This window comes from Trachinotus anak, unplaced genomic scaffold (genome assembly GCF_046630095.1).
Source record: "Trachinotus anak isolate AG129_WGS33_773 ecotype Australia unplaced genomic scaffold, CSIRO_AGI_Tana_v1 ptg000005l, whole genome shotgun sequence".
In the NCBI taxonomy this organism is placed as follows: domain Eukaryota; kingdom Metazoa; phylum Chordata; class Actinopteri; order Carangiformes; family Carangidae; genus Trachinotus; species Trachinotus anak.
Genome location: NW_027273856.1, coordinates 12,399,068 through 12,416,901, shown reverse-complemented (window position 1 = coordinate 12,416,901; position 17,834 = coordinate 12,399,068). Strand labels below are relative to the sequence as shown.

At 41.7% G+C, this 17,834-nt stretch overlaps 4 protein-coding genes across 13 annotated transcripts in view; 2 read left to right on the top strand and 2 right to left on the bottom strand.

The window, feature by feature from the left end:
- cenpe (centromere protein E) overlaps window positions 1-2,094 on the bottom strand; it is a 40,717-nt gene extending 38,623 nt beyond the window's left edge. For 2 of the 8 annotated variants that reach the window (XM_071478348.1, XM_071478351.1), the window contains exon 1: window positions 1,820-2,093. In XM_071478348.1, coding sequence (XP_071334449.1) covers window positions 1,820-1,878 — 59 coding nt within the window. In that variant the 5' untranslated portion in view covers window positions 1,879-2,093. Of the gene's footprint in view, window positions 1-1,819 lie in introns of all 8 variants that reach the window. The other 6 variants (XM_071478350.1, XM_071478354.1, XM_071478352.1 and 3 more) reach the window with 5 other exon arrangements.
- A 164-nt stretch (window positions 2,095-2,258) lies between these two features.
- ddx51 (DEAD (Asp-Glu-Ala-Asp) box polypeptide 51) lies at window positions 2,259-9,376 on the top strand. 2 transcript variants are annotated; one of them, XM_071478374.1, is made up of 16 exons: window positions 2,260-2,485; window positions 3,084-3,418; window positions 4,094-4,269; window positions 4,378-4,528; window positions 5,474-5,619; window positions 5,700-5,771; window positions 5,850-5,956; window positions 6,151-6,259; window positions 6,341-6,486; window positions 6,827-7,016; window positions 7,111-7,226; window positions 7,309-7,425; window positions 8,297-8,398; window positions 8,498-8,561; window positions 8,646-8,780; window positions 9,032-9,376. In XM_071478374.1, the coding sequence occupies exons 1-16, from the start codon at window positions 2,463-2,465 to the stop codon at window positions 9,047-9,049; spliced, it is 2,007 nt and encodes a 668-aa protein (XP_071334475.1). In that variant the 5' UTR covers window positions 2,260-2,462; the 3' UTR covers window positions 9,050-9,376. The 2 variants fall into 2 exon arrangements, with proteins under 2 accessions (XP_071334474.1, XP_071334475.1); XM_071478373.1 differs by lacking the exon at window positions 9,032-9,376 and having other exon boundaries at window positions 2,259-2,485; window positions 8,646-8,993.
- smim8 (small integral membrane protein 8) lies at window positions 9,360-12,416 on the bottom strand. The gene is made up of 2 exons (XM_071478401.1): window positions 12,166-12,416; window positions 9,360-10,146 (listed from the first exon to the last, which is right to left on the bottom strand). The coding sequence occupies exons 1-2, from the start codon at window positions 12,292-12,294 to the stop codon at window positions 9,988-9,990; spliced, it is 288 nt and encodes a 95-aa protein (XP_071334502.1). The 5' UTR covers window positions 12,295-12,416; the 3' UTR covers window positions 9,360-9,987.
- A 1,965-nt stretch (window positions 12,417-14,381) lies between these two features.
- On the top strand, window positions 14,382-17,758 carry gjb7 (gap junction protein beta 7). 2 transcript variants are annotated; one of them, XM_071478343.1, is made up of 2 exons: window positions 14,382-14,608; window positions 15,234-17,758. In XM_071478343.1, exon 2 carries the CDS (start codon window positions 15,249-15,251, stop codon window positions 16,071-16,073), a length of 825 nt encoding a protein of 274 aa, XP_071334444.1. In that variant the 5' UTR covers window positions 14,382-14,608; window positions 15,234-15,248; the 3' UTR covers window positions 16,074-17,758. The 2 variants fall into 2 exon arrangements, with proteins under 2 accessions (XP_071334444.1, XP_071334445.1); XM_071478344.1 differs by having other exon boundaries at window positions 15,207-17,758.
- Window positions 17,759-17,834: the final 76 nt, after the last annotated feature.

Sequence of the window (17,834 nt, the reverse complement as noted above, 5' to 3'; positions counted from 1 at the left end):
GTGTTATTTTCCTGTTTTTTTTTCCTTGACAGAAAGTCAAGTTATTTATGTGTAGATATCAAATCACTCAATGGCCTTTGTGCCCTAAAATGTTTTGTGACACCAAAGGCCAAATGGCCAAGCCCCTAAAATGATGAAGTTCCTAATAGCCTGGTCTCCAGCCTTATACTATTAGATTATTAATACTGATGCATCACTGGATTAGCAGCATTTGTTCACTAGTCAAGGTGCTACTTTAGCTAGGAGCTAGTTTTACATATGAAAACAAGGGTTAGAGTTAGAGGTGACTTGCATCACTGGTAGAACTACTGAATATAAAAATATTGATGTTGGATACAAATAAATATTAGTTAGTTTTAGTCTTTTATCTTTAATTAGATGTAAATACAGTTCTATATTCAGCTGACAGCATTAAAAAGTCCTCTTTGTTTTGGAGGGGCTGTTTTGTTCCTACCATTATTGAGACCATACCCCCGCCTTTGAGTTAAATCTGGATATGTAATCTGAGTCAATGCATCATTTTCACTTTGTAAATATAACAGAATTTGTATTTTTTTGTTGTAATTTGCATTAATGAATATGAAATGTTAAATGTAGCTTTGTACATTATTTATATAACAGAGGTGACATCTTGTTGTCTGTCATAACAAGATTAATGTCAATATCAGCCCTATCTGCGATTAAATATTTGAAACTGTATCTCACAAAATGGATGACACAGTCATCACTTTATTTATTTCTATTGCAATCATTAATCATATGTTTTCTATATCCTCTGGAATTGATATAAAGCCAATGAATTCAGCAAACGTCAGCATCGTATTTAGCAGTGACACTCACACCATTGACGGCGCACCGCGGTAAAGTGAGTTGGGTGACACTACACTCTATCATAGTGAAGTTATTGATTAATATTCATAATAAAAATTCCCAGAAATTATGAAAAATGCCTTTCTTTCAAACCAAGTGTTGTAGTGTAATCTATAGGACACCAATGAATTGTGTAGTGAGTTTGGTGACACTGCACTCTATCATAGTGAAGTTATATTTTTGTAATGTCTCTTTTCGGTGTTGCACGGTCCCTGCGCGCTGCTCTCACAGCCGGCTGCACGTAAACACCAATGTTATTAGTGTGCCCCCCCACCCCAGGAGTATAGTTTGGGTTCTGTTATTTTTTTCTCCTCTCCACTTGTTTTTCCCCATCCCCCCCCCCCCCCCCGCTTTTAATGGCGCCGCAGATGGCTGCCTCGGTGTTTTGGTGCGCTCTGCACCAATCACCAGAAAAAATTCCTTGTACGTGAAAACATACTTGGCAATAAACCTGATTCTGATTCTGATTCTGATCTTTCCAACTTTACCGCAGTTGACGGCGCCTGAGCCAAACGGCGCCATCCTCAGTCTCTTCAGAGATATATTACTGCATAATGTATCCTAACGTTCATCACGGCGCTGCATGGAGCCAACACAAATAAACACCAAAACAAAAAGTCTGATGTAATGCTGACTTTGGGAAGTACCATTCAGACAGAAAAGAGATAACAACACAGCTAACGTTGATCGCTCAAAAGCGATAACTTGGCTTGGGTTAGTTAACATTAAATTAAATAAAGGTGTATACAATGCGTTGCACCACTTAATTTAGATACACAGTTATTATTTGCTAAAAAAAAAAAAAAAAACCCAGAAAGACTCGTTGTTAACGTCTGATTTTCAGATGACGACAAACATTACTTCAATCAGTAACTTTAACAGTTAGTGTTAGCACCGGGTAAATTAAGCTAGCTCCAGATTAAATTATGACTCACTTCTCAAAACTTACCTCGCAACGGACGGCGGACGGACTCGAACACAAACTTTCACAGCCGACTCTTCTGTCATTTTTCTTTTAGATAGTCACCGACGAAACAACACTAAAAGGCAAACTAATACATTTTTCATAAATGACAATAAAATAGATAGGCCCAAAGTGCTGATGTGAGCGCACCAGAAGGAACTGTCTTTGCTATGTTTAAAATTGTGCTACTTAGTTTTTGATTGGTCAACGTCATCGGAGGACAGTTCCATTATGGGGTGGAGGTGGAATGACTGCTGGAATACGTTTTGATTGTGATTATGCTTTTAAAATCTATTTTAACGAAATGTGTAATATGATAGTCTGTGAAAATGGCTCCAAAGAACGACATTGAGTTTGTTTTTAATTGAATCTTTGCACCGAATAATCTGGGCAATGTGGCCACGCCCGACTGGTGACGTTAAAAACATACAACTACGTCATCAAACCGCGTGCACTGCAGTATAGCAAAACGCCACACGCGAAAATGGTGGCTTGTGCAGTTTAGAAAACTTTAACTAGAGTTACGAACCTAGAAGGAGATAATTAATTCTCAGTGTTAATATTTCCTTAATTCGGGGTAGTTGAAAAGAAAAAAAAGGTTTTTGGGGCGTTTCATCTTACTACAGACATGTCTCTGTTTCTTATGAACAGGTAGGCTGCTTTTTTGTACTAGTTTACGTCGCTGTTTTTTCTTGAAGTCATTTAACTACATGACCCTGAGGTTATACGTCTCTGTCTGGCTTTGAGTCCTTTTTCGATAGTAAGCTTCAAAAGTTTCCCATTAGAGAGCGAAGCTAAGTTTCAGTAAAGTTCTCTGACTGGTCGAAATATTAGAAGTTCTAAAGGTACCAATTCTACATTTCTTCAAAAACCTGTCACATTTTTGCAGAGCAGGAGGACTGCAGATAGAACTTTTCATACTTTGATGCATTTTCCCAGCTCGTTAATGTCCCTCTGTCTGCTGTTCCTCGACATCATCTTTTGGTTTCTTTTCTGCAAAATTAAAAGACTTTCATCTTAGATGACATTTTTATCAGCTTCATTCACAGTGTATACGATAAAATAATCAGGTTTGATATTAGAGCAGTGAGTGAAGCTGTGTCAGTACTCACAGCAAAGACGGGAAATTATGTTGGAGACCTTTTCTGTATCAAATGAGCATTAAAAGCTGCTGTGCTGTGACTGTGCTGCAGAAGTGGGCCGAAGAATCTATAATGTGTATTAAATTTTCGTGTCATGTTGCTCACAGGTATCTGGGGGAGGAGGACGATGGGAGCGTCTCAAAGGAGTCTCAGTCTCAGGCATTACTGGCTAAACTGCAGCAGAAGGCAAAAGAGAAGCAGAGTTTGACAGAACAGAGACAGCACCTGCGTGAAGAGCAGACAGTACAGCAGGGTGTCAAAAAGAAAAGAAAAGCTGGGAAGGACAGCAGTCAGGAGCCTCAACACCACAAAAAGAGGAAACCAGAAGTAGTGCCTCTGTATGTTTTGGACTCTGAAAACTATGATGAGACTGTCAAAGAGAAAAATAATAATAAGAAGAAGAAAGGTCCAAATGAGAGACAGAAGACGAAGAATCAGTCAGGTGTGTACTTGTTCTTTTATACATTAATTACAAACTCTATAGCTCCTCAGCTTTGTGTCTTTGAGCTCATTGAGCATCATGCAAGAACCACTTGAACGAACAGCTTTGTTTTTAAGTGGCACATACAATTGATTTATGAGAATCTGTAACTTTCACCATTTTTCTTCTACTTAAGTTCTTTTCTTATGAATATGATTCACCAGTGGTCCAGACAAACAGTTTGCCTTCTCCACAGGGTAAACATACGCATCTGACTGAAGAATCCTAATGCCTTAATCTGAATGAATGTGGAATTTAAACACGATAAAAAATGAACTAAAATAAAATATATAATCACGACAAATTTAACACAAAATAACATTCTGTTGGCTGGCTGTTTCTGTTAGGTTCTGGTATTTTATATGGCACAGAAAGTTTTACATTTCAATAAGTGTCAGGAAAATCCCTCTTACAGCTGCCTCAGAGTGTTTCTGCAGGTAATTGTCCAGTATCATCCTCTGATGCATCCAACAGTGTGACATCAACTGTTTGAGGCTACATTATAATCCTGTCTAATATCTGCCTGACACATTTCTGCCCCTTCTCTGCAGTGGTGTGGTTTAGTATTGTGATGTAGCATCTGTAATGCACATGCTGCTTGCATAACAAAAGCAAGTCTCTGTCTTTGGATTTTAGGCAGTTCAGCTGAATGTCTTCCAGACCCTCCTGCGACTGGAAGTGATGCATCGGAGGACACAGGAGAAGAGGAAGCAGAGGCAGAAAATGACCCACCAAAACAACCCACAGAGAAGACCTCTGCTCCCACTAGCTTCACAGTTATGGGAGGATTTGAGAACAAACCTGTCCAAAAGGTATAGTGATACGTTACTAGAGGGAGGGGTCAGGAGTTGTCAATGTCATTAGCATTCCTTTTCTTGGGATCATAGATTTCCACCGAGTGTTTGTTCCTGTGTTCACAGGTACACAGAGTCCTGCCTCAGTGGCTTGCTCAGCCTGATGTGATTCACAGAGACATTAAAACCAACCTGGTCCCCGTCTCTGACATCTCAGGACTCTGTGCTGCACTTGTGAAAAAACTACAAAATAATGGCATTCACCACTTCTTTCCAGGTAAGGACCCAGTCTGAAAGAATCTGTGTATCCAGCAGTGATGAGGCAGAATAGGCTGTATGACTTCACCTGATGTTGATGTTAGGTCATATATGCCACATGTGTTCCAGCTGTGTTATTTGCTTTATTACTTTCTTTGTGGCAGATATCCATGTTGTCTCTTTAGCCCTACAGGGGTCCAGGTGTTGTGAGGGTGTGTACAGGTATCGGTAGTGAAACAAACCATCACCATAATTCATTCAGACCCTTCGCTATTTAACATTTTGTTCTTTTACAGTTTTATGATGAAATCATTTCAATTAGTTGTCCCTGGTCAGTCCACACTCAGTTCTCATAATGATCAACAGAAAACACAATTTTAGACATTTTTGCAAATGTATTAAAAAGTATAAACACCTTGACAGAAGTATTCAGACACTAAGAGACAGGTTCCTCAATTTCTCTGGATCGTCTCTGAGATGTTTCTACACCTGGACTGGAGTCCACCTGTAGTGAAGTCAGCTGATTGGACACACACCTGTCTATATCAGGTCTCACAGCTGATGATGCAGATCAGAGCAGAAACCATGAGGAGGAAGGAGCTGCTGCAGAGCTCAGAGACAGGATTGTGTCAAGGCTCAGTGAAGGTTCAAGAGCTCAGTGGTCTCCATCATTCATGGTCTCTGAGCTCCAGAGAAACTTCCAGAAGGACGACCATCACTGCAGCTCCACTGATCTGGACTGACTTACTGATCTGGAATACTTAGGTCAATGTGACATGTCAGTTTTCCCTTTTTAAATAAATAAATGTAATACAGTTTGTCTCTATGAGGTGTTGTTCGTAGACAGAGGGAAAAATCATCCAAATGATTTCAGAATAAAGCTGCAACAGAATATGTGAAAAGGTGAAGGGTTCTGAAGACCAAGAAATAAAAGTGGTGAATAGTTACTGTGACCTCCTCACAGTGCAGGCGGAGGTCATCCCAGCCATCCTGGAGAGCACGCAGCAGGGGCTGCTGATTGGACGTGGTGGCTACAAGCCCAGAGACATCTGTGTGTCTGTGCCAACAGGCAGCGGCAAGACGCTTGCATTTGTCATACCTGTCATACAGGTAAGCTCCCTCTAATGGCTCTACGGTATGTGTATGACTGAAGACGGTGGATCATTACAGGAAGATATTTCTTCGATCAGGTGCTGATGGAACGGGTGGTGTGTGAAGTCCGGGCTCTGGCCGTGTTGCCGACCAAAGAGCTTGCTGAGCAGGTCAGAATCTTTCAAAATAAAAGTTCAGTAATGTCTGTAGACATTAAAGAAGCTGAGTGGACGGGTTCTGTCACACAGGTTTGCAAAGTGTTCATGTCATATGCTGAGGGGACGACTCTGAGAGTGGTGATGCTGGCTGGTCAGAGGCCCTTCGCTGCAGAGCAGGCTTCACTCTCAGAACACAGGTGGGGGCTTTTCCATTTAGCACCACTACTGCCTGACATTTTATTTAGTAAATGCTTTGAAAGATCTGAATGTCAGAGTGTATTTCCTCATTTTATGCAACGGCTGCAGCACGACAAAGTCAGAAATGTTGACGTATAGGAGCTTCACCTGTGACTCACCTGAACATTTCTGTTCATCATGATCTTTCTTGCAGAGGTGATATGAGGCGCAGTTTAGCAGACATCGTCGTGGCCACTCCAGGTCGACTGGTTGATCACATCAACAAGAATTCAGGCTTATGTCTTGAGCACCTGAGGTTTCTGGTGAGTTCTGTTTAACAGTCACCTGTCAGCCGTCTGCCTCTGTGTACTTTCTTAGAGTGGCTTTCATCTCATCCACCTCAGATCATTGACGAGGCTGATAGGATGATTGACAGCATGCACCAGTCTTGGCTCAGTCGGGTGGTGAAGGAGGTGTACAGATCAGGAAGTGAACTGGGAGCCATGTCCATCTTCAGGAGGACTGAACCAGCATATGTCACAGCAGCCAGGTGAGTCAGGAGAGTCAGATGAGTCAGGTCAGTGTGTCACAGTATAGATCAACACCAGTGATCTTCAGTGGTAAAACTGACACCAAAGTGTTTGTCTTGATTTAAATGGGTTTTCCAGAGAACTGAAAGAAAATTAAAAGAACACTCCCCCTCACACCTATTGTGTACAATTGTCAGTCATTTTCTACACTTCTACACCTTGACTGAAGTCTACCTGTGGTGGATTCAGCTGATTGGACATAATGTGGAGAGGCACACAGCTGTATATATAAGGTGTTAAATGACGTTACGTGCCATACTTCGGACTGCAGTAACCATGTGCTGGTCTGTGTCTCCTCAGTCTGTCTCCACCTCAGATGCCGCTGCAGAAGCTGCTGTTTTCTGCCACACTCACACAAAACCCAGAGAAGCTGCAGCAGCTGGGCCTTCACCAGCCCAGACTCTTCAGCTCCATCCACAGGCACTCCACCACCACACCAGGTGCCCCCACCCAGAAACTGGACCGCTTTGACTTTCCCCACGGCCTGACGGTAAGAGATGACCTTTGACCTTTAGGCAGGAGCGCAGTGGGCAGTAGATGAACACTCAGGTCACCGTGTGAACAACTGGCCCTTGTGTTTTTAGGAGTATTATGTTCCCTGTACGCTGAGCAAAAAGCCCCTCCTCATCATCCACTGCATCCTGCGTATGAAGCTCAGCCCCATCCTCTGTTTCACCAACTCCAGAGAGACTGCTCACAGGTGAGAGAGCTGTTTGAACCAGTTACACGAGGTATGTGTTAGTGTGGAGACTCTGCATCTGCCCTACTTCTGTCCTCCTCAGGCTTTTCCTGCTGGTTCAGCTGTTTGGTGGAGTTGGTGCAGCTGAGTTCTCCTCCCGACTTTCTCCTGGGGAGAGAAAGAAGACACTGAAGAAATTTGAACAAGGAAAGATCCAACTGTGAGTGTGAGAGAGTGTGAGAGAGTGTGTGTGAGAGAGAGAGTGTCAAAAGTAATAGACAAGTGATATTTGGAGTGTACACTGGTGGTGTGAGTAACCATGTTTGGGTACAAGCTTTGTCTTCATTCAACAATAAGCTTGTGTTCAGTTTAACCACCAGGGTAATATCAAGCATTCAGTTATTATTATGGTATCACAGCACTGAGGGGGGGCAGCAGTGTCAGTTCAGCACGAGCAGGACTGTGGTTGTTCACATCAGTAGCAGATTTCTCTCCACCTGTTAACAAGCCACTCTGCTCCTTGTGTCATGATCAAATCAAAGCATGTTTTGCATTTACAGATATCACAAGTGCTTGCAGTAAATGTTGTTGTTCTTCTTCTGTTATTATTATTATTATTATTATTATTATTATTATTATTAGTAGCAGTAGTAGTAGCAGCAGTTGCAGAAGTAGTAGCAGAAGTAGTAGCAGTAGCAGATTACTTGAATTTCCACAGTTAGGTTTACATCACTTCCTATCTTCTACCCACTGAAGGAGTCATTACAGCACATTTTCAGTTTTTTCAGTTTGGTTTATTTAGAATCATAACAGAGGTTATGTCAGGGGGCTCTATGTCGAGGCTCTTTATCACATGGACATCATAAAGTGAACACACAGTGCACAGTTGACTTTATTTCAGTGCTGTAAATGTAAGTAATTTGTCTTCAGTTCTAATTCAACAATAACCATGAACTCTGAGTGAAATATTATTTCTTGAAGCCATTTGTCTGTGTTTAGATTTATTGGATATTGATTTGCATCTGATTCTGGCAGTGAGCCGTTCATACCCGTCTGAGCTTTAAGGTTGAATGAACCGTGTCGTCCTGAAGGTTGATCAGCACGGATGCAGCTGCCAGAGGAATCGACATCAACGGAGTCAAATGTGTTGTGAATTACGATGCTCCACAGTATGTCAGGACGTACGTTCACAGGTGAGCTGTCTATCACACGTCTAACTGCTGTAATCCTTTGTATGGATCCATTGTAGCAGCTCCACCTGCTATGACAGTCTGACTTCTGTCTCTGTTCAGGATTGGAAGAACAGCGAGGGCAGGAAAAGCTGGTCTGGCCTTCACTTTTCTGCTTGGAGTACAGGTGAAACACTTAAATGAATGAACAGTCAAAAATTGACAGTCTACAGAGCCAGTATGAACCTGAGGTTTTTGTTGGCCCCCTCAGGAGAAGAACTTCCTCCAGATGGTGCAGGAAGCAGGAAGTCCCGGGATTCAAAAGCAGATTGTTAAACCTGAGAACCTGAAATGTATGGAAGCCCGATATGAACAAACACTGCAAGAGCTGGCTAATGTGATCAAGGTACCATGTCAAACACGTTTACAATATCCCTCTGAGCATATCTGCCCTTTATATAACTCCTCCTCCTCCACAACTCTTTAATGAGAGATTCAGTGGATAATCATGACTTTGTCCATATTAATCAAGCAGTTAATCAACAGTTACTAGGTCATGAAAAAAGCCAGGTTTAAATTTTCATGCAACAACAGGTGACTTTCACCTGTCGGCTGTGAAACATAAAAGACTGATAACTGCCTTTTGTTTCTCTGTAGGATGAGAAAGAGAAATAATGGAGCATCACTGAGCTCCTCCCCTAAGATGACGACTCATAACAACCTCTGTGTGAGTGTGTGTGTGAGTGAGTGAGCGAAGCTGCTGATTTCAGCTCCACTGTGTCAGTACACAGGAAGGAGCTAAGGTCCCGTTAACTGAATCTCAGTAGAACAAAGACCTTGTGAAGTCAATGAACATACACATGGATTCAGAAACTACTCTTTAGAATCTGTGATATATGGATGAGTCAATAATATGAAGTGATATTTCATTATGTGCTGTTTTTGTTTCACTTGAATCCATTTTCACAATACAATAAAATTTACATTTTTCTACTTCCTTTATATCAACTACACAATCTGTATTTTATTTGGATTTTATAACTGTGACAAACTAAGACAACTCATTTACATGTGCTTCACAGCACAGCTAACCACCACCCAGACACAGTTTTAGGTGTTGAAGGGTGTTTAAGTGGAATCCAGGCAGACTTTAATTTCCTTATAATAAACACAGACCAGCTCAGGTTTGAACTTACAGAGCTATGCTGGGAATCATGTTGGGTCCTAAATAAGGGCCGCAAGTAACAATAAACTTTAATTATCCATTAATCTGTAATCAGAATTTTTGACTGGTGTCATAAGTGTTCCCAGACCTCCAGAAGGTGTCTAATGTTTTCTTTTGTCTTCTGGTCAAAGTCAAAAACGGAGACATTCAGTTTACAGTGATATAAACAGAGAGAAGCAGTCAGGTGATCCCATCACAGTGAACATCTAGAGATAAAGTTCAGCAGGTGAACATCAACATCTGTAGATGGAGATAAGGCCCAGCAGATGAACTGACACAGTTTCATCTTTATATTTAGAGAAAACTGACGGTGTTGTTTCAGTTCAGTCAGGTTTTAATTCACTGTCCTCAGAGTACATTAACTAACACACACACACACAGTGTGCTGTCAGTCCCACTTGGAGGTCTTCCTCCTCGTGTATCTCCCCCCCTCACTGTCGATGGCCTCGTACAGCTGCTGGTCGTTCTCTTTCATGGCGTGCAGGTAGCCCAGATATCCCACGCACAGAGTGATGGTGACGAGGCCGAACACCATCACCGGTTTATTCTGCAACACAGACAGTGTCATGTCACAGCGTCAGTCTAATGACGGCTGATCGACCATGTCATCAACCACTATCACGTCTCAAATGACGTAAGAGAAAGTCACATCAGAAGGTGTTTCCAGAGTCCATTTAAAAGTTAAATATTACTTAACTAAAATTACTTAACTACTTAACTAATATTACGTAACTAAAAGTTACTATTGTTACAAGACTGAGACACCTTGTAAAGATGCATCAAAGGCTCACTTAGTGTCTACCTACTTACCCGTGTTCCAGTTTAACTGCTGTTCGTGTTATCTGGTGATATTTGTTGACACATTAACCTTCCTGTGCTCTCAAATCGCAGATTCGTCATTTTTACAGTAGTAGATCTACCTGTGTGTCTGAAGTGTGGTGATACATTGAAGACCTCGCAGAAATAAAAGTGAACATCTCCAGTTAATGTAAAATGAATATCCATGCCAATATCAGTCTACAGGTAATAAAACGAAATATAAATACAAAAATAAACGACGCCCCGCTAGAGGGATTCGAGCAGCTGAGCTACTGCAATAAAATGACCAAGCGGACACTTACCTAGTTACACCACTAACAGACGCAATGTTTTTTATGCCTATATATCATGTTCACTTTGTCACACATTTAGAACCTGTTTATACTTGTGGTGATGGTCATGACGCATGCAATGAGACTTTGCCAAAGCAAGACTCAGAATAATAAAACGACGTGCTCATTAACGCACACATCATGGCTAAGAACTTCAACAAACCTGCCCCAGTGGCTGCCAATATCTGCCAATATCTGCCATTCCAAATGTTTTTGTTATTATTGCAACCGTCTGACTCTTTGTTGAAACCTTTACACATTGGTGTCAAACAGCCTTACCTGATTTGGGAAATTCCAATCCAAGCTAATAACTAATCACCGAATAAACACAAAACAGAGCAGGCTTGTTGGACAAGAGACTTCATTTAATGCTATTTACACGCAGGGCAGGAGAAGTCCATGCCCAAAGGCGGTTCTTCAACCCGCCGGTGGAACCAGCTGTTGCAAAGTGTGCACCCAATCTGACAGAAGGAGAAATATTACATGTAAAGCATTTATATAATCAAAGCCATTAATCAACTTCAAGGGCTCAATACTTGTCTTACTCATTACTCATGTGTGTCATGTTGACCACACTGCCAAATCCACAGACCCAAATCATCTGTTGATTGCAGATAGTCATGTATTTCTTAGTAGTAGTTGCATTACAAGGAAATAGTGAATAAAACTAAACCAACCTGTTTCCTTGATGAGCGTTTTGGTTAGTTCCGTTATTGGATGAACAATCCTTTGCTCGTGGAATGAGAAATCCAGAGCCTCCTCCAAAAAAATCACATCTGCCAACTTAAAAAATGAGTTGAAGATATATGGAAACCTATCGTGTTTTTCTGAACTGAGGGTAGATTAACAGCACAGCTGCTTAATTTACACACATTAAGGCCGTTTAAACAATAGTTCAAACATGTATTTTCACATATTCTTTTAAAAATAATAATAATAATAAAAGACCTTATTTCATTAGAAGCAGATATGGAGGTTGGATTACAGTATGCTCATCACAAATAAGTTCCTTCTTTTGGATGTGGGTGAGGTGACGTCCCCGCATGTGTCATGACAATCGCCACTTAACATGGGCCTATCAGCGAAAGCATGAACACGTTTTAAACGTGTGTTTATCGCTGTAGCTCAGCTGTTCGAATCCCTCCGCGGGCCATCGCTGATTTTTTTATTTTATTATTTGTAGACTGATATCGACATTGATATTCATTTTAGATAAACTGGAAATTACATTTATTTTGGCGAGGCCTTCAATATATGACCCCACGAACAGAGTAGACACACGGGTGGATCTGCGATCCGCGAGCCCAGGAAAGTAAATGTTTCAACAAATATCACCAGATAACATGAACACCTCGGTGAACTGTGTGTGTGTGTGTGTGTGTGTGTGAGAGAGAGAGAGAGAGAGAGAGTCTCACAGGTTTGATGAAGAGTTCAGGGTTGACAGCTCGGAACAGTGTGGTGGTCTGAGCCCCCCTCAGCCCGGGAGTCCTGTAACCTTTTTCCCCGGGACTCTCCTTCTCTTTGCCGGCCTCCTGATGTGACATGTCTGGTCAAACCTGTGAACGAAAAAGTATCTGATGATGAAGCTCGAAAAATGAGCACCGCAGACTTTGGAGCTAAACTGTTTTCACGGACAGCGCCATGTTTGAAAGCCAAAGACGAGACTGAGGAAGAGCAGGGTGAAGAATAAACGACCTGAAAGATCACAGCGCCCCCTCTGGTTATGAGCAGCAATTCCCACAACTGACCAGTACACACAATAGCTTAAACACGTATTTTCACATATTCTTTTAAAAAGAGACATGATTTCATTAGAAACAGATGTGAACAGATGTTGGATTATAGTACGTTCATCACAAATCTGTTGATGTTCATAGTTCCTAACAAAGTGTTCAAATACACGTAAAAGACACAGCACCTGCAGTGGATGACCTTCGGCAAAGACTGCAATTCTATTCCTGCTGAATGATTTACGTGATTTATATTTGCATTACAAATATACAGATTTTACCTGAAGATGTCTGAACATCAGATGGTTTTTAAAGTCTCTGGAGCTGAAATTTAATGTAGAGAGATACTTTAAACAGTGGAGGAAGACATGTTCTCATCTTTATGTAAAATTGCTGTACTGTCTACTGTAAAAACACTTAATTACAAGTAAAAGTCCTGCATTCAAAATGTTACTGTAACTAAAAATGTGGTTAAAAATTATGGTTGTTTTAGTCACATGTGCAGAACCCGAACCCAACTGCATATCTGAGTCCTCTGAGACATAGAGAGACATACAGTCACTCTAATGTTTCCAGAAAGTATTAAAACACATCACTGTTGCTCTGCCTGACATGTTTATTCGTGTTCATGACCTGCTGTCCCAGATACTGAGCACCAAATGTGGATTAATCCACAGCTGAAAATAGTCCCTAACAAGTGCACTATTATCTCCTGTTTGTTAAACACTACAGTACCCAGCTGCTCAGGTTGAGCTGTTTTTAAAGATCATCAGTAGAACTAGTGAGCTTGATGCTGAGAGTCACAGACACAACAGTCAGGCAGCACAGAAACAGGAGTAACACACTGACACAGAATAATACCAGAATGATCTTTTAGACTGACAATATTAAATTATTGTATTTATTTATTATAAAAATTGAATATTGGCTTGCCTCCCAGTTTACCGCACTTTACCCACATGTATTATTTACATGGGAACACTGACTCTCAGTGGTTAGAATAACCTACTGCACGGATCCTCCTGTTGTTAATGGATAAGCTTTAGTTTTATGTCATATAAATATAACCAGCCATGTGTATAGCACTACAAGCCATCAGCTTGTAGTGCTATACACAGATATTCTATGAACTGAGCACAGTGGGACCCATTACATTTACTGAGCACAACAGGAACATATGACCCACCAGAAGAGGAGAGTGGTCATAGGCTGATCTCCAGAATGTTAAAGGTCCACACAGTCTAAAGGTAGATGTCCATGTGTTTCTGATTATAAAGCAGGTCAAGGTTCTATATTAATACTGTGAAAGTATCAAAGCCTCAGTCCACAGAGAAATGCACACAGCCTGTATTCAGAAACTGAGCCTTAAAACCAGCTGTCAGGACTTCTGGAACTTTGTGATGTCACAACAAAGCAGTCACCACCCTCAGTCACGCCCCAAGCCCCGCCCACTCGTACCCACCATCCAACCTTGCAGGATTTGGTTTCTCTCAGTGATGACCTTATGACCTATATTTTTATTGGATCAGCAGACTGTTTTCTGAGTGATCCAATAAAATATGAGAGATGGTTTTTGGTTCTTAAATCCACAAATATATCTTCTGATGGATATCAACACTTCAAATAAAACACAGAAGAGGAAAACGTGGACCTATAAGAGTTCAGGCAAACACCTGATAAAAAGACACATAAAGACCAAGACACATGATTCATTCATCAGCAGTGAAATGTGATCTGACTCTCATCAAAGTTACATGTGTCAGTCCAGGTGGAAGAATAAAGAACCTCCCCCACACTGAGGTAGCAGGTATTATTTGCATTAGACATCTCTATGGTGATGTAGTCTGTGTACACACACACACACACACACTTTACTCTGTGAATGTTGGTGTTCCACAGGTGAACTGGAGGAAGGCTCCTGGTCACATGATTTGTGGTAATTCACTGTACACCCTGTTCAGAAGCAGAGGAAGTGTGTGATACATGCCTCCCACAGTGTAGACTGTTGTGAGTCTGGTTGGACAGGGTGTGGCTCAGAGCTGCGTCCTGCAGGTGTGCAGGCGGAGGACTCACAGCAAAGACCGACACCAGCTGCTGTGACAGCGGAGAAATCCCTCAGGCGGCGCCGGTAAGTCTCACTTCTGTCTGACAAACATCTTCTCAGCTTCTTAGGAATTCCTCTTCTTCCTCTGTCTGAGATGAGCTGTAGCGTCTGTGAAGACAAATGTAAGAAGAAGAGCACATTATAGATGGTCCACTGAGACATCGTTACAGATATGATCAGATCACGTCAACATCTGAGCTCACAAAATAACCTACCTGTCACGGCTGGGGTTGCACTCGTCAGACTGTGTGTGAGCTGCTGCCAGTGTCTTTTCAAGGTTTCATCACAGTCTCCATCCTGGTAGCAGCTGTTAGTTTTTATGATATGGTCACAACCTCTGATGGCTGTGAGAGCAGAAAGCACAGGTCTGCCTGTGGAGCACCACCAACTGTGGGCCACCTCGCTCTTTTTAAATGATTTACAGTCCCACAATCTGAATTTACTCCCCATGGCACCATGTGTGTTTACTATCACAAAAAGTAGGATATGTGCTAAAGTAAAACCTGTAGTGGCAGTGTATCCTTGTCATGTCACAGAATCTAAGGGGGGCACAGAATTTGGTGTAACATTGGTTTGAGCCAAAACCGTAAAACACTGGTTTTTATTTATTCACTGTATTCAGCTCCAGCTCGGTTTATCCCCCCCACAGGAGACTCAGAGGAAGATGAACTGGACCTTTTTGGAGAGTGTGCTCAGTGGGGTCAACAAGTACTCTACTGTGATTGGGCGGATTTGGCTCTCTGTGGTCTTCCTCTTCAGGATCCTGGTGTATGTGGCAGCAGCCGAGCAGGTGTGGAAGGACGAGCAAAGGGATTTTGTGTGCAACACTGAGCAGCCTGGCTGTGAGAATGTCTGCTTCGACCACTTCTTTCCCATCTCACAGGTGCGACTGTGGGCTCTGCAGCTCATCATTGTGTCCACCCCGTCCCTGCTGGTTGCCCTGCATGTGGCCTACAGGGAGCACCGGGAAGCCAAACACAAGCGAAAATTGTACCAGGACAGAGGGAGCATTGATGGAGGTCTCTTCTGCACCTACACAATCAGCTTGGTCTTCAAGATAGCCATGGAGGTGGGCTCCCTGCTCGCTTTCTACTTCCTTTACAACGGCTTTGAGGTACCCATACTGCTCCGATGCAGTCAGAGTCCCTGTCCCAACACTGTGGACTGTTATACTGCCAGAGCCAAAGAGAAGAAGATCTTCCTGTACATCATGGGCTGCACCTCTATCCTCTGTGTCACTCTGAACTTTGTGGAGCTCATGTACATTATTTGGAAGCAACTGTGGAAGCGTTTCACCAGGCGGTACATCCCAGTGGAGCAGAGTGCTCTCAACCACAGCCACACACCTGTTTCCATTGTCAACAAGTTTGTCTCCACTGAGCCCACAGCAAACACAGAGGACAGCCCACATCTGAAAACCAGCCTGTCCAGTCCCCAGGTTCCACCTCACAGTGAGACCACAGTGACTCCTGGTTTCCCTTACAACTAACACTCCTCACAGCAGTCTCTCTTCAAACACACTCTAGTTACAGATGTTAATGATGCTACTGAGAAATATGATTTCAGTGTAACTCCTGACTGTGTGAAGTCTCCAGTTAAGGATTTGAAGGATCCACATGCCTCCACCTCAGCTGCAGCTGACTGTAACTCTCTCATTATTCCACCAACATGGAGACCATTCCGGTCACCATCAGGCCTCCTATTTAACCTGTGAAACTGTGAAGAGAAGACATTTATATCATGCCCTCTGTGGCTCTGGAGGAGCTTTGTGAGGTGTGACATAATGACCCTGATGATGTTGTGCTGATGTGACATCACTGATGTCATCAGCGTTATCTCAGATCAGGTTTTCGATCCTATATATTTTGTGCTATAAACTGGGGATGCAGTTTGAAAGATGTGCTTGTTAAACAGGCAGGAAAGGTCTATCAAGTTACATCATGGGAAATGTAGTTTTAAAAGTTTGTACCTCACTAGGTACTAACAGTGAGGATGTTTTTGCTTCTATTTCTTCAATTATGAACATTGTGTTTTTGTTTTTTTTTTATCTGTCTGTTGTGGGGGGGCTGCATGATGGTGCACTGCTAAGCACTGTAATATACATACAGCAAGAAGGTTCAAAGCTGTGCAGTTTTCATGTTCTGCCAGGTCTAAATTGCCCGTAGGCGTGAATGTGAGCGTGAATGGTTGTTTATCTGTCAGTCCTGTGATAGTAGGATTGTCTTCTGTGACCCTTAAGGCATGAGTGGAAGACACTTGAGGATGTGCCTTTATTTTAAAAGATAACAGTAGCAATAATAACTTTGAATTGTTTGTAACAGATGTTTTTCATGGCAGCCACGTTGAGTTGTCACAGCAGGAACAGCACAAGTGAACCCAGTTTGTTGATGCTGGCTCAGTGCTCCAGTAAACTGACAACACCGGGAGGCTGGAAGCAGCTCACACACTTTTCCTGCTATGATGAGCCAAACTGGATCCTGTGCAAAATGATATGTAAACATATCTAAATGATCTAAAGTTATCCTCAGACCTGATGAACTTGAGTTATGAGTAGCTCTAAATTAGTCAGGACATCTTGAACTATCTTGAGTTAATACTTACTGTATATACTATATAGGCTACTAAATGAATTGTGAAATAATCCATGTTATGGAATGTTTAGCAGTTTACTGCAATATATATTTAAAAATGTAAACTTTTTTGTTTCATTCATTTCCCTCAATAATCTTTATATTTCATAAAGATGGTCAAACAACCTCAACTTTGTAACATTTTAATTTTGATTTTTATTAGTCATATTTTAGATATCAGTTGTAGTTACTCTAACTCAGGATAAGTGTGCAGTTAATTAAAGATCAGTCTTCCATCAGCTGTAATTGATGATTGAATGCATTATCATCGTTTCATTATTTCTGTATGGCTGATGACAGTTTGGTCCATCAGGTCATTGATCACAGATTGATTTCCCTCTGAGGTGATTCCAGCTGATATGTCAAACAATATTGAGCTCTGATCATTGTGTGTGACACATGGGAAAGAAATGTAAATTTTCTACATCTAAATGAGAAGCATAAATATCAAGATTAATTTGCCTACTAGTTATATTCATTTTTTGTTTGCTTTTACCATGTTAAGTGCAATAATAAATTATTACTAAATACACGCTGAACTAAACCTGCTGGTTTTCGGCTGAACAGTTGATACGTTATTCAGTACTTGTTCCTTGTTATTTTGTCTTTAGTTCACTCAT